Here is a 13,432-nt window from a genome sequence, read left to right as displayed (position 1 = left end):
GCTTTAGCCGGACATTTTTGGCTTTTTAGGGACTTGTCCGGCCAAATATTGCCTTGTCCGGCTTGTCCGGCTTTTGTTAGGCTTTTTATTTGGCTGCCGCGCCAGGCGAAAGTCAAGCCACAGAATCATATAAGCGCACGCATCAGGATGTTGGATAGTAACCGATGATGATAGTACTCACTTATGAACTGACACTAATGCATGTCCGGCTTTTAGGGTAAAATGTCCGGCCAAATGAAGCACAAAGACGTAGCAACCCTACTCGGGAGCCCTTCAGATATGGAGCGATAGCGCACGCGACCGGCTTCGAGCGGGACGGCTTTCTACGGCCGGGGCTAAGGTTGTCGCGAGGTAATTAAAATAGTCTTTATAGGTTCTGTAATAGCCAGAAGTTAATGTTCTGAAATCTAAATGATCATTACATTTCTAAATTTTATTATAGCCTATTAAATACGCACGGAAAATTATGAAAATCTAGCGGACCCGACAGACTTCGTTCTATCTTCAAATTGACTCTACATTTTAGTTAGAAAACGTTTGTATGTGAAAAAGAAAAGGGCTGTTTTTTGAGTTTTCCCGGAAATTATTAGACTTATCCTCGCCGTAAAAACCATCCTTGGACTTCAACGAACATTTGGTAAAATTGGTCCAGGCGTTGCTTGTTGAGTTAAATGCGCTTATCAACAACAATCTTTTAAAGATTATTGAGTGCTACCTAGGACAAGAAAAAAATATCAATTAGAGCGAGCTGAATAGCAATCGACGGATTAGCAAGCTGAAGTGGCAATGGGCTGGGCAGGGCACATAGTACGCAGAACTGATAGCCGATGGGGCAGCAAGGTTCTGGAGTGGAGGCCGTGTACCGGAAAACACCTATAAGGTGGACTGACGGCATCGTAAAGGTAGCAGGGAAGCGCTGGACGCAGGCCGCTACCAATCGATCAACATGGAAAGCATTGGGGGAGGCCTATGTTCAGCAGTGGACGTCCTATGGCTGAAATGATTATAGCGAGCTTTTACATCACATGATTTTGATAAGTTACACAAATAAGAAGGTAACGAAATGTTCAAGCTGCAAAGCTATCCAGGGCTGGGATAAACCATGCCATTGTTTATTAAATTATTACTGTTAAAAATAAAAAAACAGCTTAGTTAATCTCAGAGGCGTTAGGCCCAGAACAGACGGTGAAACGCAACTGCAACAAAANCTTCTATGGAACATGACAGGAAATTAGAACTTTTCATTTTTAATAAATATTTGGACTATTTTAAATTTTCTCTTGTGAGAATTAATCTTAAATGGATGTTTGGTATGTTTTAATAATTAGAAAGAATGAAAGAAAGAAAGAAAAAAATATATTTGGCAACCAATTAAATCATCTCTATGTTCACGTTTCATACATTCATTGATATGAATTTTTCTATTTTTTACACATAAAAGCAAATTCAGAACAATTTTTTGTTGTTATTCTTATTTCTAGGTCATAAAGCAATAAAAATAAGCTATGCATAACCCGTGCGCAAAAATGCTGTAGACAGTTGTTATCTATTGTGTCTAGATTCGCGGGCCTTGAAGGATTAATGAATGAAAATTACGTTCATTAATACGCTTCATTCATTTGTGTCAAATAGATAACTTGCTTGTGCCATTTCAATGTATTTTGAGACACTATGGGCCTGCACCAAATAAACACAAGGGTTTATTGACCATGGTCAAACACGCGCGGTTTCTGGATAGATCTCATTGGCGAGGCACCTTTGACGGTAACTGTAATGTTCTCAATCAAATGTATGAGAATGCATTCAGCTGCTTCTGCCCATCAGCAACCGCGCGATTATTATTGTAGTCTGAACCAGGCCGTTAAGCTACTTACGACGCGATAATTTCACTTACCTATTCAATTCTCAATTTTTTAAGCACAACAACACTGATACTTCCTACATCCCATCCCAACTAATATTATAAATGCGAAAGTAACTCTGTCTGTCTGTCTGTCTGTTACGCTTTCCCGCTTAAACCTCGCAACCGATTTTGATGAAATTTGGCATAGAGATAGTTTGAGTCCCGGGAAAGAACATAGGATAGTTTTTATCCCGGTTTTTGAAACAGGGACGCGCGCGATAAAGTTTTTCTGTGACAGACAAAATTCCACGCGGGCGAAGCCGCGGGCGGAAAGTACACCATAAAGCTAATTTTCGCTCACCCTTCTACATCTTTCACCAGGCACAACCCTCCGAGGCGACATCAACGTATGCATAGTGGGTGACCCCAGTACGGCCAAGTCACAACTACTCAAGCAAGTGAGCGAGATTACGCCGCGGGCTGTCTATACCAGCGGGAAAGCATCATCTGCTGCCGGTCTTACTGCTGCCNTAAACTACCCCCCCCCCCCCCCCCCTTACTAAACATCGATTTAAAATAGTGTTCAACGCGCGTTTAACTTTTTTGTGGTAAGGCCCACCGTGTTTGGGCTCGTAGCGCCACTGGTTACTAACAGGACTGGTGTCAACCTGACGAGTATAATTGCGAATATGGCGATGTTTGTTGTGATAACTTCTGATTCTGACGTGTCGCATACTGAATGTATGAAACCGACTCCGTTCTGATGCGTCACGACACAACACGTCAGACAAATATAAACTATACAGTGGCGCCAACTGAGGAATCGAATGCCGTATCAATCGTAGAATTAGTTATTACGAAGGCGACCCCAGCACGGCCAAGTCACAACTACTCAAGCAAGTGAGTGAGATCACGCCGCGGGCTGTCTATACCAGCGGGAAAGCATCATCTGCTGCTGGTCTTACTGCAGCTGTTGTGAAGGTAATTAAAAGACCACCACGGGCGTACAAAAGTAGGCGTATAAAAATACAAAAGAAGGTCATCTACAAGGGCAGGGATTTGCACCCCCTGAAGCTAGAAGGCCTATAAAGGAGAATGACACTATACAGTGTGAGTCACGTTAAAGTGTACATATGAAAATAGATGAAACTAGACCTATTTTTATCGACAAAAAAGAGGTCAAAATTTTTTTGAGATTTTTTTTAAATTTTTTATAGAATTTTTTTCTTCCAATTACTTATTGTAAAGAAAACGTAATAACTTTTAAACTAATCGGTATATCCTGATAAAATAAAAACAGTACTAATGCTAAATAACAGGCGATACAAAAAAATACATAAAATACACAAAAAAGGCCAACAAATAATAAAAAATGATACTTTTTGAAAAAAATCTGCTTAAAAATTCGTGTTTTTTTGGTTATTTGATAAATTTCTCCAAAAAATGCCCCTATAACCGGTGGTTTTTATTACTTTTTATTTTTTTTTATCGTATTATCTTCGTAAAACCAAAAATCGCATGTCTCTACTATCCCTATCACAACGTTTGCAATGATTGTTTGAACTAAGCCTCTCCAGGCGCGCCATTCAACGCTTCGTTAACAACGAAACTGAAAATGGCTCTAGATAAGTAATAAAAACCACCTGTTATAGGGGCATTTTTTTGATAAATTTATCAAATAACCAAAAAAATACGAATTTTTAAGCAGATTGTTTTTTAAAAAGTCTCAATTTTTATTATTTGTTGCCATTTTCTGGGTATTTTATGTATTTTTTTAGTATCGCCTGTTATTAAGCATTATTACTGTTTTTATTTTATCAGGATATACAGCTTAGTTTAAAAGTTATTAAGTTTTCTTTACAATAAGTTATTGGAAGAAAAAAAATTCTATAAAAAATAAAAAATAAATCTCATAAAAATTTTGACCTCTTTTTTGTCGATAAAAATTAGTGTCCGACCGAAACTAGTTTTACGACCGAAACCGAAACCGAAAACGAATTTCGGCAACGGTGTCTATTTCGGCCGAAACCGAAACTTCCTTACAAGGCTCATATTTTGAGGGAAAAATTAAGAAAACGTTATTATAATCAGTCAGTATTTATTGATTTCTCTTTTTGAATTGCATTAAAATTGAACTTATAAAGTGCCTTTTTACTCTAAAAGGTATCAAATTATGTATTAAAAAAGAAAAAGAAGGATTTATAGTCTAGATTTTTTTTAATTACTCGCAATATTCAGGACATCTACATAACCCGTCCCATTGTCGGGTCTTTTACCTTAATAATTTCTCAAAACAAAATTGGTAGTACGTAAGTTAGTATCTAATGTAGGTACTTGCCACTTGGATACCTTGGTGATAAATACTAAAATGAACTTTGAAACTCTGAATCAATAATATTATCACCATGAAATGCACTATAGTCATTACTAGCTACTTAACTAATGTTTGTTTACGTATAGCATTTGCGAACCAAAAAAATATTATAGGTTAGATTAAACTTTATTATACTTTTATCAGTCATATTGAATTTTTTTTTATGTTTACACCCGCTCTTATGTTATAACGACATAAAACGAGATAAAACTGACTAAATTCAAAATAAATCACTCGAAAACTCGCCACCACAACAAAACAAAACTAATAGCAAACAAACAAGCGAGCGAATCACGACATTGGCTCTGATCGGATTTGTTCACTCATTCAACGCGCTGAACATGACCGATAACAGCGCGGAAACTCCCGAATGCACATTCGGTTTCGGTCGTAGTTTCGGCAAGTTTGCCGCCGAAAACGAAACTAAACCGAAACTCGTGTTTTTACCGAAACTCGAGTGACCCTGGCTTGAAAATTAAAAACTACTAGATTTAAAAAAAATGGATCTGTCAACAACACTGGACCAGAGTGATTCACTGTTTGTACTTCGAATGAGTGCCGTGACGTCACCGATCAAATAGCGCGAAATATTTGCTATGCGCAACTTTGGGGCCCTGTAACTTCTTTAATTGTAGAGATATTTTCATGATTAGTTCACAATTATTATTAGTTTTGCTTATTTTCAAGTTTTATTAAAAGAAATGACCTCTAGCTACCCATCTTTATCGCTCGCGCGTAATTATGTTGCTGTCGCGCTCGCACATTCAACTCAATCGACAAAATTCTACGTGCTCACGGACCGGGCTTTAGATTAGTGTAAACTTGTTGATGATCTTTTAAAAAAATAAATGAACCCTGGTTTTTAATTACCACAGGACGAAGAATCCTTCGACTTCGTGATAGAAGCGGGCGCTTTGATGTTGGCAGACAACGGCGTGTGCTGCATCGACGAGTTCGACAAGATGGACCCGTCCGACCAGGTGGCCATCCACGAGGCCATGGAGCAGCAGACCATCTCGCTCGCCAAGGTCAGTATTCCTTCACTACTTTACGGTATCTACCAGTCTACTTCTGTATTCCACAATACTCTACCTACAGTCCCCATAACAATAGAAACCGACAATTTCGCAAATGTCGTATAATAAATAGACTCAAACAGAACTTAAACTGACCCACTTTCCGTAACATTATGTAAAATAGGTTGCAAGTAAATGGCTAAAACACAAAACTACACATTACAATAAACTAAGCTTAGTCAATTTTGGAGCGGACTCGTGGACCGCAAGAGAGATCATTAAACAAGCATATGTGAAAACATATTAATGGTGACAAGTTTATTAAATTGTTTAATAAGGGACTATTTCCATCTCTCGTTCCCACCGCTGTAACTTCTATTTCGCCAGGACCTTACAGCTTGACCGCCTTAAAAACTCAACCAATGAAGGTCAAGTTTGTCCCGGGAGAAAGTTAAACTGTCATTGGACCCTCAACGAAATTAATCAGAAGAAGATAGGAGGAGTTATTTAATTGTTTGTCTACCTGGTTTTTCATACTGTTTTTTCCTTATAAAATAAAATATATACTCTAAATGCTAAATAATTATTTCCCAGGCGGGAGTCCGAGCAACACTCAACGCTCGCACGTCGATCCTAGCGGCCGCCAACCCTATCGGCGGGCGCTACGACCGCGCCAAGTCGCTGCAACAGAACGTGGCCTTATCTGCCCCTATTATGTCGCGGTTCGACTTGTTCTTTATATTGATTGGTGAGCTTTCTACGACATATTTTTTTTACCTATTAGGTACAGTACAGGTGACAGAAATGAGGAGAACCAAAGTGACCGACATAGCTCACAGAATTGCTAAAATCAAGTGGCAGTGGGCGGGGCACATAGCTCGTAGAGACGATGGCCGTTGGGGCAGAAAAGTTCTCGAGTGGCGACCACGGACTGGAAGATGTAGTGTGGGCAGGCCTCCAGCTATGTGGACCGACGGTCTGGCAAAGGTCGCTCTCGCGACCAGAACTTGGAGTGCAAGTGTGGTTGTGTTCCCCAGTCGATGAAGCACATAATGTCGTGTCCTGCTTGCCCAAACAACTGCACGCAGGAAGATTTAATGAATGCTGCTGACGACGCCACTCTTGTAGCAGAGTTTTGGGCTGACACTGTGTAGGTTTGCTGTCGCGGATGCCTGCCTTCACACTATAAAAACGCTGCTATGACGCTTCTGACGCCCTAATGTGAAAGCGGTCTAAGCTAGACGAACACGATTAAATGTGAAAAGTGTCGTACAGGTAAATTGTAGTATACTGACGACCCTGGTTTCAAATTGTACTGGAACTGGCATATCCCTTTCTTTAGATAAACACAGCTACTATCCGTTCGCGATAAGTTTGCCGCTGGCGATATGACGTCACTCGAAGGAAAGCGTCTATAACTTATAGAAAACTATATTGAAAATATTTTTTATTTATTAATATTGATAAAAATTGTGTATCTGCGTAAAATAAGACACTTAATTGCGTTTAATCACTAACTAATTGCGTTTAATCGCGGTTGGGGGAGGGGGCGCGCGTTCCACAGACCGGCAAACTTAGCGTGAACGGGTAGTAAGTGGGAACAGGCCCCCTCTCTCATTACAACTGTCTACAGCATTTTTGCGCACGGGTTATGCATAGCTTATTTTTATTGCTTTATGACCTAGAAATAAAAATAACAACAAAAAATTGTTCTGAATTTGCTTTTATGTGTAAAAAATTGAAAAATTCATATCAATGAATGTATGAAACGTGAACATAGAGATGATTCAATTGGTTGCCAAATATATTTTTTTCTTTCTTTCTTTCATTCTTTCTAATTATTAAAACATACCAAACATCCATTTAAGATTAATTCTCACAAGAGAAAATTTAAAATAGAGTCCAAATATTTATTAAAAATGAAAAGTTCTAATTTCCTGTCATGTTCCATAGAAGATTTTTCGCATAAAAATCTAACCCTATCATGCTTTCAGTATACTGGCCTTGGTAACGTCGTCTCTCAAATCTCACTATATTTTGATGAAAGCGTGCCCCTTGTTCTTGCGAATAAGCCCCCATAATTATTTATAAATATATCTCAATGAGAATGGGACGTGCATCTTTAGAGACATTCTACTATGAAGATGGAAAATTCAAATCGCTATAACTTCTTAAAAAGCAAATATATTCGATTTGTAATCGCACTTTTTTATATAAATTTGCTTATATAATCAGAATATAATAAGTAAAATCCATGCGCAAAAAAAATTGTTTTTTTTTGTTGACCGGTGTTATCATATCTAATGGTTACACTTTATACGTAGATGAAAGCAGTGAGATGGTGGACTACGCAATCGCCCGCAAAATCGTCGATCTGCACTGCAACAAAGAAGAAACTTATGACTGCGTGTATACCAGAGAAGATCTGCTCCGGTACATCGCTTTCGCGAGGTCCTTCAAACCCATCATTACTGAGGTAATACCTTTAATGAAAGTTGATTTCAAGAGAGGTAACCTTTAGTGGCGCAAGTACACTATGCGGAAAATTTACCTAGACGAAGCGCTAGATTGCACACCAAAGTATGGGCGATGCACTAGTGGTCGAAGGAGAAAATAACCGAAATGGTGTTTACACTATTACGTCTCGGCCAATTTCTCGCATAGTGTACTTGTTTGCACCATAGAAATTCTAATCTAAATAAAAACGAAATCTATATTGTCATTAAGATTTGGTATCGACAATCGTTGTAATAAGGAAGTCGTCAATATATTTTAGTAAGTCTAGTTCTATCGTCAGCACATCAAACGGACACAGATAGGCCTATAAAAGCCGCTTGTGTGGCTGGCATACATTTAGTATGGAAGCTGAAATCATTGAATTTTCGGGAAGATCCAGTTTATTCTGTAACCTATTATTGATACCGTTTAATAGAGCAATTCAGGATCAGTAGCCAGTTTTTTTTTGTATCTTGTATAGTTTAGAAATAATCGAGAGAGATCACTTATCATTTCCACCTTGTATTTGTAAACGTAGTACTTTTGTAAGTACTACGTTTGTACTAAAATAAATAGGTATTTAACGCAACAGTATTTCGTATTTCGCCATACTGTGAGTCTGTATCATCATCATCATCATCATATTATGAGCCATAGGACGTCCACTGCTGAACATAGGCCTCTCCCAATGCTTTCCATGTTGCCTGGTTGGTAGCGGCCTGCGTCCAGCGCCTTCCTGCTACCTTTACGATGTCGTCGGTCCACCTTGTGGGTGGACGTCCCACGCTGCGTTTACCGGTACGCGGCCTCCACTCCAGAACCTTGCTCCATCGGCCTAAGGCCGGCTCTAAGGCCTACAGCACTATTATTAAAACATTTCATATTCCACAGGAAGCCGGCAAGCTCCTAGTGGAATACTACACGGTGCTCCGCGGGCGCGACGGCAGCGGCGCGTCCGGCGGCGGCTCGTGGCGCATCACCGTGCGCCAGCTCGAGTCCATGCTGCGCCTCGCCGAGGCCATGGCCAAGATGCACTGCAGCGGACACGTGGCGCCGCAGCACGTGCACGAGGCCTACAGGTGATTATAGCCCGGTCGCCGAGCACGTACAATTTCGTCCAATGACCCCAAGCTACCCAGCCTTATCGCTCGCGCGTAATTATATTGCTGTCGCGCTCGCACACTCACTGCGGCCGCTCGTCGCACAGTCGCGACAGCAATAATTACGCGCGAGCGATAAGGATGGGTAGCTTGGGGTCATTGGACGAAATTCTACGTGCTCGGCGACCCGGCTTTAGTAGATTATGCCCATAATCCATATGCGGAAACACTAAATTTACTTAGACACAGCAGTACACGGATACAAGTTACACACTCATCTGGATTATCGATAAACAGACACTATCGATTAGTTACGTAGACAGCGGTAGATACGGACACCCAAACCAGTTAGTAAGTTACATCCTAATAGAGTGAATAGTCATGGTTTAGTGACATCGATTGGTGAAACCGAAAGGTACCCATAGGACCGCAAGAGGCAGTTGTAGTCCACGATCCTGAATTGAGTACCTCCTCCTTTTCTTGAAGTCGGTTAATAATCGATACAGTATCGATTACGCGGCAACACTACCTCGCATAGACATCAGACTCGGCCACCCAAGCCGGTTACATGCGCGAGCTCCTCGTGCAATACTACACGGTGCTCCGCGGGCGCGACGGCAGCGGCGCGTCCGGCGGCGGCTCGTGGCGCATCACCGTGCGCCAGCTCGAGTCCATGCTGCGCCTCGCCGAGGCCATGGCCAAGATGCACTGCAGCGGCCACGTGGCGCCGCACCACGTGCACGAGGCCTACAGGTGATTATAGCCCGGTCGCCGAGCACGGAGAATTTCGTCCAATGACCCCCAAGCTACCCATCCTTATCGCTCGCGCGTAATTATATTGCTGTCGCGACTGTGCGACGGGCGGCCGCAATGAGTGTGCGAGCGCGACAGCAACATAATTCGATTATTAATTAGTCACAGCAGTACATGGATACAAGTTACACAATCACCTGGATTATCGATACAACACTATCGATTGTGTATGCGGCAACATTATGCCACGTAGCCGTAAACACTGTTACTCAGACCAGCTACAGCTATACCTGTGATCGGCATATTAATAACATTTAATTTACTTTTCACAGATTGCTGAACAAATCGATCATTCGCGTGGAGCAACCTGACATCCATTTGGACGAAGAAGAGCCTCAACTGGAGCCGACGATGGACGTCGACCAAGACGTGCCCAACGGCACTGCGGATACTAGTAAGTGGGAGCTTATTAAAAAAAACCTCTTTAGAATAATAAAATGCTCAATTTACACATGGAAGAATGATTAGTCAGATAAAAAAATCATGCTTACATACTTCAGCATACTCATGCGTCCACTCATGCAGGCGAAAAAGGATATTATTAATAAAAGTATTTTTTTAAATATGCAATTAATAATGTAGAACCTAGAGCCGACACCTATAAAGGTCGCGGGAAAGGAAAGGCTGGCCATCTGGAAGTCATAAGTGAAGGTCTCTATTTTTACTTTTATTTTAGACCATTATCCATGGTCTATGTTCAATGGAGCGTATGAACGTCCTTTGTTTACTAGAGCTAAAATGTTTTTAACCTTCTTTCCACTGCTTTCTGACATTTTGCTAATATTTCCTTCAGACGGCCACGTGAACGGAGACTCCGCTCCCAAACAGAAACTGACGCTGTCCTTCGAAGACTACAAATCCCTCAGTGACATGCTGGTCGTGTTCATGAGGAAGGAAGAGGCGGAAGCTGAGACTAGAGGTGGGTAGCACTTTGAAGTGGTGGGAATATATTTCCCAATATATTTTGAACTTTATTGCTTTGTTTGAAGGTTCAAAAACAGAGATTTTATAAAAGAAAACTAATTTTGATAAGATTTTTTACTTATTGATTGCTACAAATGAGACTTCAACCATCGAACTTTTTAGCTTGCCGACCAATTAACTATAAAGAGTTGTGGGTTCAATGAAAAGTCTTGGGAAACATCTTGTTCTAGATAAATAAATGTGAATTATTAAATTGTTGCCTATTTATTAAATTACACACATTAGTAATAATAATTGACATTCTGTCAGTCAAGTAACTTTTACTTTCCATGTGATTGAAGCCCGCTAACGGACAAATAGCGGAGGTATAGATCGTTTCTTCCACGAAGACGCGCCCCACCAATTTTTGATCCAGGGAAGCGCGGGGTGCGGGGAGTTTGATCCGAGCTATCCGAGTGTCATTATTGTATTGTGCGTGTGCTCCTCAGATCATAGAAAGAGAATTCTATGATCTGAGGTGTGCTCTCATGGATAATTTAGCGTGTACTGATAACACTCAAACATTAGCGGAAGAATGGTGGGGTGCGTCTTCGTGGATGAAACTAAAGCCTGGTAGCTTGGGGTCATTGGACAAAATTCTACGTGCTCACGGACCAGGCTTTATCTACATTTACGGAATCGCAACCCAGTCTAATTGAAACCTTATTTCTATGTCAATACAGGTGAAGAAAGCGCGGGCATGCGTAAGAGTGCCGTGGTCAGCTGGTATCTGGAACAGCTGGTAGCGCGCGGACACATCGAGAGCGAGAGCGAGTTATTGCAGAGGAAGACGCTCGTCGAGAAGGTCATCGACCGTCTTATGTACCACGTGAGTGTATATTATGTTAACTAATACTTATTTACTTTACATGTGGGCGGGGCACATAATGTACAGTCAGGGTAAAACAGTTTGTGACACCCATAGTAGCCAAAACATTCGCAAGGTTGTGTTATCAACTTTTTTGGCCACTATGGATGTCACGAACTACACTCGCGAGCAAAAGTAAGGAATCACCCCATTCGTTTTAAGTAATCTTTGTAGCTAAACAACTATGAAGTTTAAATTAAAAATGTTACCAGTTTAAAGGTTACATTACAAACTTTAACTTGATACTAGGAATTGGGTGATTCCATACTTTTGCTCGTAAGTATATTTTACACTGACTACATAGCTTGTAGAACTGAGGTTTATTTGCATAACCACATTGACACACAATAAGCAAAAAGTTTAAAAGTGTAACAAATACAGAAGTAGTATAAAAAATAGTGACATTACAAGCAATATAAAAGGAACATCCTGCGCTAAGTTGCAAGTGTGCCACAGCGATGCAAAAAAGCAGAGAGCTCAGTGTAAGAACACTGCTCTAAAAAAGAACAGAACACTGATTTTCAGCTCTGGCCTGACAAAAGAAAACGATCGAGTTACCTTGACATTATTTCACACTACTCTCTGTTTCACAGGACCAAGTGATAATTCCTCTGTCCACGACGGGTCTGAAGGCCACGCAGAAGTCCGCGGACCAGGAGTTAGAAGACGACCCGCTGCTCGTGGTACACCCCAACTATGTGGTCGACACGTGAACTGTGCAGCTGTGACGTCACGGGTGTTAGGCATAAGCGAAACTTTTTGAATACAATTTGGATGTTTCTTACTTTTTAGTTTTATTTTTCTACTTAAGAGCGTTTAAGCCGTTTGGCGCAAAAACAGTACTTTTTCAACTCGTTACAATCATTAACCAGTAATACTACAAATATGTTATAGGCATAAATAGTTAGGCAATTTCGTCGTCTAAATAGTTAATTGAGAAAATATTGCGATTAGTTTAGTATTTAAGAATTCTATCAAGATAAGTCCACACAGGTTTTGTAAATTTCCACTTTAGCGTCAGTTTACAAGCTGAAATTTTTATAAAAATACTGTGAAAACGATTTAACAAACATTTATATCCTATAGCATAGATCCTTGGGCAAATAGTTATCTGAGAAAATTTTTAGATTTAAGCATTTTACAATAAGAAATCACAAATTAAAAGAACGTGAAATACCCAAAAATCAAAGTGATTTTTTCACCAATATTCTTCCTTTATTCAACACAAAAATAGCTTAATATAATAGAAGAATATCTTATCTAAAATATTTACTTTGAAATTTAAAATAATTCATTGTAATTTTTTTTCTATGAGTATTTGAAAACTACTATAAATCGCCGCGCACGAATCGTTCAAATTCAGTCCGCCTCGAGGCGTTCCAGAGTGAGGTCACGTCGCTCGGTGCTCTGCTGACATGTGTCACGCGTACGTTGATCTTTGACAGGTAGCTGGACTTTTATAGTGTATCCGCAAAATCTTGGTGGTAGATTTTGCGATCACGTGGTAATTAAAATATTTTATTGTTATTTTTCATTACAGTCTATTTTTACTACAAATTCTATTTCAGACGTAATGAAAAATAAAATTAAGTTATTTTTAGCGATGAAACGAAAACGAATGACGAAAATTTGGAACAGCAAGTTATGTATGTATACTAATATTATAAAGAGGAATAATACTAATAATTTATTTGCCATAAATAGGTGGTTACAGAATAGTTAATAGGAACGCTCTGCCAGCAGGGTCCCACCTAGTTGTAGGGGGAACATACACAACATATTACAGTCGGAAAATCTTTGCGGTAGGTACCTCGGATTGTAGTTAGTTGGACAGTGGTCATTTGACGGCCACTTGAATCGTCTCACCCCTAAGCTTTTGGCTACCGCCGGCGCACTAAGCCGGTTGATGCCTAATCTCGGAGGCCCGGCTGCACTGAGTCGCTGACTATACTTTTGCGT

General features: G+C 40.3%; 1 protein-coding gene across 1 annotated transcript; it reads left to right on the top strand.

Annotated features, from left to right (window-relative positions):
• The first annotated feature begins 2,227 nt into the window (after positions 1-2,227).
• Positions 2,228-12,257, top strand: LOC114353134 (DNA replication licensing factor Mcm6-like). Its single transcript, XM_028304973.1, has 10 exons — positions 2,228-2,333; positions 2,776-2,824; positions 5,093-5,245; positions 5,828-5,981; positions 7,558-7,709; positions 8,621-8,808; positions 9,915-10,036; positions 10,436-10,561; positions 11,289-11,434; positions 12,067-12,257. Exons 3-10 carry the CDS (start codon positions 5,135-5,137, stop codon positions 12,184-12,186), a joined length of 1,119 nt encoding a protein of 372 aa, XP_028160774.1. The 5' UTR covers positions 2,228-2,333; positions 2,776-2,824; positions 5,093-5,134; the 3' UTR covers positions 12,187-12,257.
• The last annotated feature ends 1,175 nt before the right edge of the window (positions 12,258-13,432 follow it).

This window comes from Ostrinia furnacalis, unplaced genomic scaffold, assembly GCF_004193835.3.
Source record: "Ostrinia furnacalis isolate ACB-3 unplaced genomic scaffold, ASM419383v2 OfSCF1629, whole genome shotgun sequence".
Lineage (NCBI taxonomy): Eukaryota > Metazoa > Arthropoda > Insecta > Lepidoptera > Crambidae > Ostrinia > Ostrinia furnacalis.
This window is presented reverse-complemented; position numbering and strand designations above follow the sequence as displayed.

What these genes read in the sequence shown, in the direction of transcription:
- LOC114353134 (XM_028304973.1), top strand. Translation starts at nt 5,135, where the DNA reads ATGTTGGCAGACAACGGCGTGTGCTGCATCGACGAGTTCGACAAGATG. An exon ending in CTTGTTCTTTATATTGATTG is followed by an intron (nt 5,982 to 7,557) that starts GTGAGCTTTCTA and finishes CTTTATACGTAG; the next exon opens with ATGAAAGCAGTGAGATGGTG. An exon ending in GGCGGAAGCTGAGACTAGAG is followed by an intron (nt 10,562 to 11,288) that starts GTGGGTAGCACT and finishes ATGTCAATACAG; the next exon opens with GTGAAGAAAGCGCGGGCATG.